Source organism: the organism of the source record quoted next, unplaced genomic scaffold (genome assembly GCF_019419815.1).
Source record: "Pyrus x bretschneideri cultivar Hongxiangsu unplaced genomic scaffold, Pyrus_bretschneideri_v1 Contig2, whole genome shotgun sequence".
Taxonomy (NCBI): Eukaryota; Viridiplantae; Streptophyta; class Magnoliopsida; order Rosales; family Rosaceae; genus Pyrus; species Pyrus x bretschneideri.
This window is the reverse complement of record NW_025999501.1, coordinates 1453916-1466524: the sequence shown is the minus strand read 5'-3', so window position 1 is coordinate 1466524 and position 12609 is coordinate 1453916. Positions and strand designations below refer to the sequence as shown.

The window sequence follows — 12609 nt, the reverse complement described above, 5'->3', positions numbered from 1 at the left end:
AGCGGGTGCCTAGGCGGTCTAGGCAGCCGTCTTAGTAGGTCTATGAGCCATTTCTTAATTTTCAAACGTTTAGGCATTAATCGGGGCGGCGCTAGGCAAGGGTTTTTAGAACAATGAAGGGAAGAGGGGGTAGAGAGAAAATTGGATGCTTATAGAAAGAGTTACATTATGAATAAAAAGTATAGCATCTAACATCATACCCTTTTTCGTCATTTAACATTGTCACTTCAAGTGTTATATAAAAGTTTACCAAACACTTAAATAGTGTTTTTTTTTTTTTTGTTAAAAGCACTTTTACAAAAAAAGTTACTAAACACTCTACTACTTTTTTTTTTACAGTTGTTAATTTTTACAGCAAAGTAGAAACAGTTTTTTAAAAAAGCACAGTAATACCAAACCAGCCCTAAGTTTGTAGCTTTGTGCTTCTGTGGATGTTTCTGTTTTTGTTGATGTGGTTGTCTCTGTTTTATAACTTGCTCTTTTAATGAAAGCAATTCTGTCTGTGCATAATGGTGCGAGTTCGATTTCTACTAATCTGTTCCCTTTAACAACTAATAATTTAACTTACTAACACATCGGATTGTCAAAATGAAAATACCAAAAGAAATATCCTAGACAACCAAATTACATTCAACCCATTTAAAATAACTACTGTTTGTCGAAAATGCCCATATGAGTTGTTCTCCAATTTTTAATGTCAAACTGCGATATTTTTTTTGCTTCAGGGCTTTTGTGTCCAAGTATATTCGGTAGAGATTGGAAAAATTATTTGTTTCAAACTACAAGTGAGGCTCTACTACATTGGTAGGAAGGAGAGTTACTCTTGCACCATAACGTGAGTTTAAACCCTATTGGCTTTATGATATAACAAGTAATCCAACAAATAAGATAAAATTAAAAATTAAAAAAAAAAACCCTAAGTGAAGATAACCCTGAAACGACAGAGTTTCGTTGGAGAGGTAAAACCCAACCCTCCAACTTAAACTTCAAAAACAGAAAAAGACAAGCCCATTACATTGCTCGGCCTCTTCTTTCTGTATCTTCGCGCGCCGCAGAACTGTGCTGCTGAGTGCTCCTCCTCCTCATCCATTTCCTTTGCTTTCTACTGGGCGGATTGTCATCTCATCATCGATTTCTTTCGTTCTGGAAATGGGAATCCTTCGGACTTCTTTGCTTCCCAGCAATCCCCTACTCGCGGAAGCTTCCCTCTCACAAATACCCAGCAGTTCTCACAAACCCAAGTTCAAATTTCAAGCTTCCACCGCCACTACCGTCGTTTCCGCCACCGCCACACTCTCAAACCTACCAAACCCGAAAGCCCATCTCCCCCTTCCGCCAAAAAGACCGCCAAAGTCAGCCACAACCCAGTAGCTGCTCAACCCAGTTCTGAGATTAGTCGCTGCCTTTCTTTGCTAAAAAGCAACCCCTTGTCCGACTGTAGACAAATTCATGCCCAAGTTCTGAAGTTGGAAGCGTTTGAGGATAATGGTTGGGTAAGAAACAAGCTCGCTATGCTTTACTCTAAGAATAATGAGTTTTTAGACTATGCACGTAAAATGTTCAATGATATTCCCAACAGAACTGTACCCACTTATGCGGCGTTGATAAGCGCGTATTGTCGGTCGGAGCGGTGGGAAGATTTGTTTTTGGTGTTTAAGTTGATGGTTGATGAGGGCGTGATGCCTGATAAATACGTTGTGCCTACGGTTCTGAAAGCGTGTGCTCTGGTGAGGATGTTGAGGATTGGTAAGATGATTCATGGGTTTGTGATAAGGAAGGCTTTGGATTCCGATGTTTACGTGGGGAATGCGCTTATTGATTTTTATGCCAATTGCGGGGACTTCAGATTTGCAATGAGTGTGTTTGATGCAATGAGGGAAAGAGATGTGGTTTCATGGACTGCCCTTGTTTCCGCTTTCATGAATGAAGGCATTTTTGAAGAGGCAATAGAGGTTTTTAAGTCCATGCAGCTGAATGGTGTCAAGCCTGACCTGATCTCTTGGAATGCGCTTGTATCGGGGTTTGCACGGAATGGAGAGACTGATTTAGCTCTTCAGTATTTGGAAGCGATGCAGGAAGAAGGGTTGAGGCCGAGGGTTGGTACTTGGAATGGGATAATTTCCGGTTTTGTTCAGAATAACTTTTTCGAGGATGCCTTGGAAGTGTTCTATAATATGATATGTTTCCCTGAGGATCCAAATTCTGTTACAATTGCAAGCATTTTACCAGCTTGTTCAGGCTTAAAAGATTTAAACTTAGGCAGGGCTGTTCATGGATTTGCTCTAAAGCGTCAGCTTTGTTGGAACATTCATGTGGAGGGTTCGTTAATTGATATGTATTCAAAAAGCAGGATGAAAGATTATGCAGAGAGAATTTTTTCCAAGGCTGAGAGCAAAAGCATTTCTATGTGGAATGAGATGATTGCAGCTTATGTAAATGAAGGAGAAGCAAACAAGGGGTTAGAGCTTCTTAGGGCGATGCATCATCATGGCTTAAAACCTGATGTGGTATCTTATAACACAATTTTGACCGGCCATGCAAGAAGCGGGCAAGTAAATGAGGCATATGAGTTGCTTTATGAGATGGTCCGGATGGATTTGAAGCCAAATATTATTTCTTTCAACATTTTAATTTCTGGTTTTCAACAATTTGGTCTTAGTTTTGAAGCTTTACAACTGTTCCAGACCATGCAATCCTCATCGAAGTGGTTGCTTTGCGAATGATGTGCTCCATGAGTCAATTCAACCGAACTCCATTACTATTACTGGTGCTCTTGCAGCTTGTGCTGATCTCAATGTACTATGCCAAGGGAAGGAAATCCATGGATACTCGTTGAAGACTGGCTTTGAGCATAATATCTATGTTTCAAGCGCATTGATCAACATGTATTCAAAATGTCTTGATATTGTTTCAGCGACTAAAGTATTTAGGAGAACTGAGGATAAAAACACAATCTGTTGGAATGCTTTGATTGCAGGCCATGTCAACAACAAGCAGCTGGACCGAGCTCTTGAGCTTTTCGGTGAAATGCTGGAAGAAGGTCTTGGACCAAGCTCTATTACGCTTATGATACTTCTCCTTACTTGTGGTGATATGGAATCTCTGAGATTTGGAAGAGAACTGCACGGCTATATCATAAAGAGTCATCTTGATCAGTCTAATTATAGCCTTGCAAGTGCCTTGATAGGCATGTATGCTAACTGTGGTAGTATCAAGGACGCCAAATCAGTCTTTGACTATGAAGTTAAAGGGGATGCTTCTGTATTGAACTCCATGCTTTCTGCTAATTCAACTAATGGAACAGCCAAGAAGGCCATTGCCTGGTTTGGGGAGATGCAGTTAGCGGGGGTTGAGCCTGAGTTATAACCTTTACTGTAGGCTTTGAGCTTGTGATCATGATAGCTTAGTGGAAGAAGGATGAAAATGTCACTAATGATTGAAGAACAAACTTCGTGCTGTTTGAGCTTCTCTTTCAGGCATATAGATGGTTAATTATTTCAGTAGCGCCAGTTTTGATTTCCCCATAATCAGGTTTTGGAAAACAAAAATTAGCAGATGGAAAAGTTTTCACATGCTAATCCTCCAATTTATATGTCTAAGAATTTGACATCTATCGACTGCCGCAGATCAGCCAAAGTTATATAAGATTGATGAGAGGGGAGATGATTATACTTCCATCACCATAAGAAGGCAAGATACCCAAGCTATAAGTTTTGGAAGTTACTTCCTGACAATGGTGACATCTGTGCTGGAGTCAAAAGAGCATACGAAAAACATTTGGGGAAGCATCAAAAGTTGGTGTCTTTCCAAATTGAGCTTCGATGTTGTTTGATCAAGGCAGAGTTCTTGTGCACAATTATCACAAGCATACAGAAAAGGCGTAGAAGGTTCCTGCACTGGTCATGCTCTAAGCTTACCGGCTGGAGGCTGCAAAAACAACAGAGTTATCTTCCTTGTTAAAGAGGTTTTGGCTATTTGTATTCCTACATTGCTGCGCATATGTGACCTTCCAAGTTTTCTCTTAAGAAGATATTTGTAAGTTAAGTGCAGATTTCCACTGGAGGAAGCACTCACCGTGACATTCTCCCAGGTGTTCATGTCCCATAAGAAGCAAGAACACAGGGAAGGTAGTATTCGTCTTTCATGTTTATTCGTTCATCTACTTTTATTTTGGGTGTATTTTTGCATATTAATAAACTTAGCCGATTACATTGTTAATATTAATTGTATTCTATAATTTAATTCAAATAGTTACCTTATCCTTTTACCGACTAATGCTTGGATCAATGTTTATGAAACCATGGTCTTAGTGAACTAACTAAACATTTTTGCCTCTCAGATCACATTGAAACTTCACTTACTAATCAGGGTGCACATGAACACAACACAAATCACAAGAATTATATTACTCACTGAGCATAAGTTGCATCCCTGTTCAGGTTGTGCTTCCCAGGACTATATACATTATGTCTTACAGCCAAGTACTATTTGCAGGGTTCAAGTATATTTATGCCCCCTGGCATTGGTACACATTCAGCTGATCAGAAGCTCCGAAGATTATGGCCAAGAACTAGTAATGTCGTGGATGGGTCCGCCAGGGTTCCTTTGCTTGGGATCAAAGTACCTTCCGACCTGTCTTTCAATGCTAGCCTTCAACACTTTTTTAGCACTCTCTATTGTTGTCTGGCTGCCCTTGTTTGACAACGTGCAAGGAGCACGGGCTTCAGTTGCTCAGATTTGAAAGCAAAGCCAGAAATCTGCATAACCCGACTTTCATGCTACCGATTATGAAATTTGAAGTCTCAAAACCACTTTTGGAGGCATAGAGATAGGGGTGTTTGGACATGTATGTATACATTGTCATTCATATCATTATTTGATAATTAAAAGTGAATGGAATCAATGTGGAAGAAGCGTCCTTTCTTTCCACTTGGATGTTTTAAATCAGAACAAAAAAAAAAAAAAAAAAAATGTATAGAATCTACTTAGCCAGTTGGTATCTCCATTCATTGAATCAAAGAATATCCCCAAGAGAATTTTTATGCCAATAGTTTGTATCTCCATGTTTTAAGCCTGGTCCATGGCGTGCCATGCAATAGTTGTTTGGAGTGTAGTAGTTTTGAACTGGATAATTCTCTAAATTCAAGCGAAAGTTGAGGAGAATAATTTTTTTTTATTTTTTGGAGAATATAGTTAAGACATGAAGAAAACTTCTTCCTTTAATTTCATTTTTTTGGGAGACTGAAATGAATAAATTTTCTTCATGATTAATCCACGTTCTGTCTCAAAGTTGGGGATAACTTTTTCGTTTCTTCCTCAAATCCTTTGTACCAATCAAGGCCTTTAGGTAATATCAATGATGAATTAGTCTCGTGACCTTTAGACTCTATTTTGTTGAAGGAGATTATGAATTCAAATCTCATGAATGATGGTCATTGGGTTAAAAACCCTATGACTCTTTCACAATTAAGAACCTCAAAACTCCATTTCATATTCAAAACATATTGTATTTCATTTTTTATTTAACCCTATTCCTTTTAAGTGGGAGATTTGAGCTAAAAAAACAACAAACTAACCATAATAACTAGGTTTCAAACTCGTAATTTTTGTAAGCAGGGCATGAGACTTCTTATTTGCAAATAAAAAGAAATACCAATAAATTGTAGTTCTGATAAACTTATTCAAAAACACCATTTTAAGGCAAAACTAAAAAGTACTTAAAAAAACTAGATGAAAATCATGGATCTAACATCATTGCATCCGACGTGAGACCCTTTTTCTTCCTCTGTAGTTTCATTCTTAAAGTGTTTTCCGGATTCCACAAACAAAACATTAACACTTGTTCTGAAGTCGAATTCAATTTGGATGTTCCCAACTCAAATCGAAATCGGAATTTTGAATCCAACCCTAAATCCTAAGCCCTAAACCCTTAAACCCTAAACCCCTAAATCCTAAACCCTAGACCCTAAAGAGTAATTTACCCTAAAGTTTGAGATTTGTTTAGTATTAATAGGAAAGGGATTAAGAGGGTAAATCCTAGATGGATCGAGATTTGTTTTAAAACAAGGATTAGGATTTATAGGCTAGCATATATAGTTTAAATAGGTTATTCTTTGACTTTGGCGTTTCGTTTTTTTATCAAGGGGTATTTCTCAGTTTTCCCTCTTACTATTTGATTGTAAAATCTTTCATCTAATTTTCCATTCTTTTTGTCTCATACAATTGTCGTGTGTTGTCTACGTGATCAAAATTGATGGAAAATTGGATGAAATTTTTAAAATCCAGCACCAAGGGGAGAATTGACTATTTATAAACGTTCAAGGAGCGTAATCGGCTAAAATTAAAGTTCAAGGGGAACTTGGCTAATTATAAAAGTCTCAGAGATAATCGGCTAAAATTAAAATTCAGGAAAAATTGACAAGTCTATACAAGTTTGGGGCAAATCGACAAATATACCTTTTATCAATATTATTTTAGATTTCAGATTAAGATTGTACAACGAGCCCAGCCTTATGCAATGAGACTAACTTTGTTCTTTATATACACATTACATGCAATATCACATTAACACTGGGTACAGTCAAACAAAACAAGGAGGAGCTGCATCATCAAGTTTCATAAAAATATAAAATTTAAAAGTATTTTTGAACGAAGTGGCTCATTACTAAAACATTTCATTCATATGTTACAGTGAATAAAAATGTAGTGAGAGTAATAAAGATCAAAGAGTAGTATGCATTGGCCGGAGCATTGGTGGACTCGCTCTATCTTTAGGAGTGTAGTTCTTGTGGAGATTTTTCCACAGCTTGTTCTGATTGTTGAAGGAAAGGAGGCCTTTTTCTTTTATCTTCCACTTGTAACGATGCATGCAGCGCCTTCATCCTTCTTGGCCATGTATGTGCTAAATGCAGCCTTGGTCCGTTTTCCGTCACGCTTTTGCCACTGCAAGTAGCAACACTAGAGAGTTATGCCCCATAAATTGTTGTGGAACGTAAAGTTGTAAGTGTCGTCAGGAGAGACTACATTATTGCCCAGGTTGTCGTTCTTGAACTTGCAGCGAAGTTCAAGAATACATGATTGACCAAGTCATCCTTCTTAGACTTGCAGTGAAGTTCGCCATCAACTATTGGCAGCTTGTTCTGTACGTCCACATGGATTCTCCCAATCAAGCTTGCAGAAACATATTAGACTAGGACAAGCACACCAAAAATAATTAATATAGTAGGGCTTCTTCGAGCCATTAGAGTATCTCCAACAGCTTCATTTGGCTATTAGAATGTAAAACACAAACAAATCGTAAGCAAAACAAAGAGCAAGATTGCACAAACTAGTCGTAAAACCAAGACACGAAACCGGACGTAAACCCTCCTCGCTACTTTTGCAAACGAAATCTACCATTGAAATAATTTAAAAATTGCTGACAAACTTGCGGGTGCAAACAGTAATTTACTCTAAAGTTTATGATTTATTAAGTAGTATTAATAGGAAAGAGATTAACTACGTAAATCTTTGTTGGATTGAAATTTCTTTTAAAACAAGGATTAGGATTTCTCGGCTAGCATACTCTTCTATAAATAGGTTATTCTTTTAACTTTGGCGTTTTGTTTTCTTATCAATATTATTTTAGATTCTATAAAATATTCCAGTTATATGTTAATAAAAATGCAATGAAACTAATAAAGATCAATGAGTAGAGGGTTCTGTCCCATAAATTGTTGTGGAACGTAAAGTTGTACGTGCCGCCAGGAGAGAGTACATGATTGCCCAAGTTGTCCTTGCACTTGCAGTGAAGTTCGACATCAACCTTTGGTAAGTTTGTTATGTACGTCCACATGGATTTTGCTAAATAAAATTGCAGAAATAGATTGGCCCAGGACAAACACAACAAAAATAATAAATATAGCAAAGGCCCCTTCTAGTCATTAGAGTATCTCAAACAACTTCGTTTGGCTATTAAAACTTAAAAACAAATAAATCATAAACAAAACAAGGAGCAAGATTGCACAAACTAGTCACAAAACTAAGACACGAAACCAGACAACAACCCTCCCCACTACTCCTACAAACTGAAATCTATTACCATCGGAATAATTAGAAAATTGTTGACAAACTTAAGGGTGCAAACAGTAATTTACCCTAAAGTTGGTGATTTATAAAGTAGTATTAATAGGAAATGGAATAAGTGGGTAAATCCCAGTTGCATTGAGATTTCTTTTAGAACAAGGATTAGGATTTCTAGGCTCACAACAAGCTCATGTGAGCCGACCCATTTATGATGAGCCCAAACTTGTGCAATGAGATTAACTTTTCTGTTTACATATATATTACATGCAATATCTTATTAACAATGAGTACAAATAGCCAAACAAAACAAAATAAATTTTTTTTTTAACTTGTAATATTGAAATTAAATGGATGCACACTATTCTTTCTACCAAATAAGTGAATAACTCCAAATGGCCCTTTCAATGTAATACCATTCAGCATTGGAACTTTTTATTAGAATAATGACCGGCGATTTGCATTTGAGATTTCTTCTATTTGATAATCATTTCGTTTTTAAATTTTATTTTTACTTTTTTTTAAAACAGAGAATTGAAATCATGTTTAGTAACTCTTTTTAGTTTTCAAAAAAATGAAAAGTGAAAACTACCTTCTATCATTTTCAAATTTTGCCATGAATTTTCACTTTTTGAAATTAAGTTTATACGTTTTTGAAAACTGAAAACTAAATGTAGTTACCAAATAAAATTTTAATTAAAAAAAAAATTGAAAAACAAGAACTGAAAGCCAAAGACAACATGAAATGGTTATGAAACGGCCCCGAAGCTTAACGAATGTATATAACATTATGCAGCACAATTTAGCATGTTGGAGATCAATGAGCTGCATTTTCATTCTGCTATCAAGAACCATGTGATTAATACAAAACATTCCCAGAATTACAAATAACGAGTGCTTTCTTATGAAACAAAAGTATAGCACCTGCAAATGTGTCAATTTAAATCGAACTTTCAAAAAATGAGCCTGGCTTCTTGTACATGCCAATTGTGACAATTTAATTTGAACTTTTATACCTCGGAAACTTTCGAAGAACCGTAGCCGTTGACAAAAAACTCCAGATTGGCCGATGAAAGCAGATCTATCCTAACTTCTAATTCAGCTTCCATGAGAAAGCTTATCATTTCTCCACTCCTGCAGTTGTTTTCTCGGTGGCCACAGGGGATTTCTTACTGCCAGGCCCTGATGAGACTTTAACCATTGCTGGTCTCAGAAGCCGACCTCCGAGTAAAAACCCGCGGCGGATTTCTTGAATTATAATCCCTTCCGTGAACTCTTGAGACTCTTCCCGTGCAATAGCTTCATGCAGCTGTAATAGAAAGTTGAAAACTTAGATTTGGCATCGGAAAGCTTATCAAGGTACGGATCAATTGGTGGCAGGGAGTAAAAGATTTTCACCACTCATCACTGAGGTACAAGAGTGAGAAAAATATTATATCTTCTACACATACCAAAGAAAATTTCGACCCATCGGAGCCTAAATCAATAAGAAGCAAAACACATAATAATGGTATGCGAAGTGGGAAATTAACCACTCTGCATAACCCTTAACATCAATAACAAATAGCTTTTAGTGAATTCAATAAAATGCTGTTGGCAGGAACAGGACAATCTCCTAACCAGGCAGATGTAAACAGTACACACACAAACGAGTAATTATCACTCAAGGTTCTGAAAATTTGATTCTTGATAAGCCCCTTGAGCAATAGTGGAGATTGGAAACTGCAAAAATCTTAGAGCATGTACTGGGGCCTTAGTGCACATTAAGGTTGTCCCAATCTTTTCCGGGTAAAAAAATTTGAATGCATAGGTCAAGATTTATACTGAGCCCATATACACAATAATTCCATCATAAGAATGTATCACCCCTAAGTAAGACAAATAATAATCTACGGAAAGCATGTTTGGAAGGGAGAAGGTAGGAAAAAGTACAAGGAAAGATAGCTTTTCCTTCAATTGGTAGAAGGAAGACAGTATAGAAATGCAAGGGACTTAACCAAAAATAATCTTACAAAATTTGCATAGGGAAAATGTTTTCATCCGTTCTTTTCCATATCATTCCCTTATCGACATCCTACCTCAAACACCGTTCCAATGTTCTAAACATGGAGTACTTTTTTTCCATCATTTGGACCCAAGAAAAGATATCATATTAAATCCTTAAAACGGTACACATAGTCAAGATTGAATTCTAAGATCACTTTAACTTTAAATATGGTTGACCAGAAAAACTAAGCAAACAGGCATAAATTAAGTTCACCAAAAAACAAGCATAATTTAATTTTGGTAGTATAAATTGAACTACGTAATTCTCAAAAGCTTTCACTTACTGAAGGATCAAAAGGCATTCCCACAGTTGGAACGACAGCTACACGCAAGCTCCTCATAATCTCAATGAATTGCTTGTAAATACCTTGGTAACTTACATCAATCTTTTCTTCCCTTTCAGTCTCAGGTTTAAGGTACTGTTTGGCTCTCTCAAAATTGTCAACCATGGGCAAAAGACTCTCAATCACTTCTCCTTGGGCGTCGGTCCTTACAGTAAGCCTCTCCTTCTCAAATCTTTTTCTACAATTATCAAAATCTGCTTGCAAGCGGATAAGTTTCTCCTTCCCAGATGTTATCTCTGCTGATGCAGAAGATACTTTCTTGACTAATTCATTCTTCTCGTTTTCTATTACTTCTATAATAGCCTCTACTTCGGAAACAGTTTTTCCATCTCCGTTAAAAATAGCCTCCTTGTAAATTTGAAGGAGGGTTTTCAAAGGGGGAAGATGCTCTTGATCTGCTCCGCTTTCAGAAGATCCTGCATTGCTCTTACTATTTTCCTTTCTGGAATTCAACTAACCATAAAAATATAAAGATAATAAGCAAGAATATAAATTATAAACAAAAAACAAATAGCACAACCATATAAAGTTATAAACAAGGATCAAAGCAAGACAAAAGAAGTACAAATAGTTAAAAGTCTGAAGAGTGTTGATTAATACAAAATGAGCGAATCATGTAAATATAAACATGGAAGATTTCGAAACCCTAACCCTAAGAGAAGTAGGGATTCATCACGAGTGTCTGATTCCATTAAAATGTGCATATCAGAATCTACGAAAAGCGAAATGCTGGATTGTTTTGTTAGACTGGAACCAAAAGTAACTAGAATTGCTGCTTCAGTTTGAACCAAAACATTCCAAAACGATGTTGCGATAATGCTAAGTAATCTCAAATGCTACCAAATCGAGAATTCAACTTATAACAGATAACAATTTAGCCAATTTCCACTAATTAGAGATGAATAACGCAAATAAACAGAAAGAAATTAAAAATTATAGAGAAAGCGAAGTTAGGAATAAGATAATGAAGAAAGCCTACTTACTGGGGTAACCGAGGCTTGAGGGGTGAGACGAGATTTGATGGAAGAGACACGCCTCCTACTGCCGCCACTGCTGCCACTGCTGTGATTAATAACGGAGGAGGAAGAGGTGGTGGTTAGAGAGAACCTGCTAAACCCTAGAAGACGAAGAGAAGGAGGACAAGGAAGAAGAGGTGGTTGGGGTTTGTTGGGTTTCGAGGAGACGGAAGCAGAGAGGGTACGAGGAGGCGGAGCTACCAAGGTGTGATTTGGAAGAAACAACGAATTCGCCATTAAAATTCAGACGGATAGTTGGTGAAGTAGAGATGCGGTGACCAACCGTTCGAGGCCTTTAAGCAGCCGCACGGCAGCTGAGGCAGGTTCAAGTTCTCGAGGCAAAGAGACGACGATGGAATGTGGCAAATGGCAGGTCTGAAATTTGCAGTTTTGGTTTCTTTTGGTTTTGCAGAGAACTGGATGAGATGGGCTTCAGGATCCATCAGTCTTTATCTTTTGGGCTCAAGGACCCACGACCTTTCTAGGCGATTCTATCACCCGGAAAACGATCTTGAGACACCCAGGACTGTTCCATGTCTTTCTTTTTTCTTCAAATGAACAACTTTTACTCTAAGATTAGGGGATGAGTATGTCAGTCCCTAATTAAATATCGAACTCAAAATAAATATTTACATTATCGTTATTTATATGAGTTAAATTTGATATCAACGTCAACAATAGAAATTAAATATGAAACTTCTCACTTATAGGTAAAGAAAAATATTATTATAACATATAAGTAGATTTTTTTAGGATAAAGTACAAAAAACTACCTTAATTATTGGGGTCACGACAGTTTTATACCTCATCTTTTAAAATTGACAATGTTATACCACATCTTACGAATTTGTGACAATGTCATACATCCGTCAATTTTTCTGTTAAATTCTGACGTGGCAAGAGACGGAGACCACTTTCTATTAAAAAATTAATAAAATATTATTAAAAACTAAAAAAATATTTAATATTTTTTAAATATTAAAATAATAAATAAAAGTAAAATTAAAAAAAAAACGGGTAAAGTACAAAAAACTATCTCAACTATTGGGATCACGACAATTTCATACCTCATCTTTTAAAATTGACAATGTCATACCGCATCTTACGAATTTGTGACAATGTCATACCTCCGTCAATTTTTC

The 12609-nt window shown here is 36.8% G+C and overlaps 1 protein-coding gene and 1 pseudogene across 1 annotated transcript; one reads left to right on the top strand and one right to left on the bottom strand.

Annotated features, from left to right (window-relative positions):
* Positions 1 to 913: 913 nt before the first annotated feature.
* On the top strand, positions 914 to 4929 carry LOC103936132 (annotated as a pseudogene).
* Positions 4930 to 8869: 3940 nt separating this feature from the next.
* On the bottom strand, positions 8870 to 11900 carry LOC103936133 (protein GrpE-like). The gene is made up of 3 exons (XM_009345977.3): positions 11435 to 11900; positions 10392 to 10904; positions 8870 to 9370 (listed from the first exon to the last, which is right to left on the bottom strand). Exons 1-3 carry the CDS (start codon positions 11702 to 11704, stop codon positions 9182 to 9184), a joined length of 972 nt encoding a protein of 323 aa, XP_009344252.1. The 5' UTR covers positions 11705 to 11900; the 3' UTR covers positions 8870 to 9181.
* Between the last annotated feature and the right edge of the window lie 709 nt (positions 11901 to 12609).

Bases quoted from the DNA above. Each gene is read 5' to 3' on its own strand.
- LOC103936133 (XM_009345977.3), bottom strand. From the start codon at position 11,704: ATGGCGAATTCGTTGTTTCTTCCAAATCACACCTTGGTAGCTCCGCCT. The intron at 10,905-11,434 runs GTAAGTAGGCTT...TTTTATGGTTAG, and splicing joins CTCAAGCCTCGGTTACCCCA to TTGAATTCCAGAAAGGAAAA. The intron at 9,371-10,391 runs GTAAGTGAAAGC...TTTCTATTACAG, and splicing joins GAATGCCTTTTGATCCTTCA to CTGCATGAAGCTATTGCACG.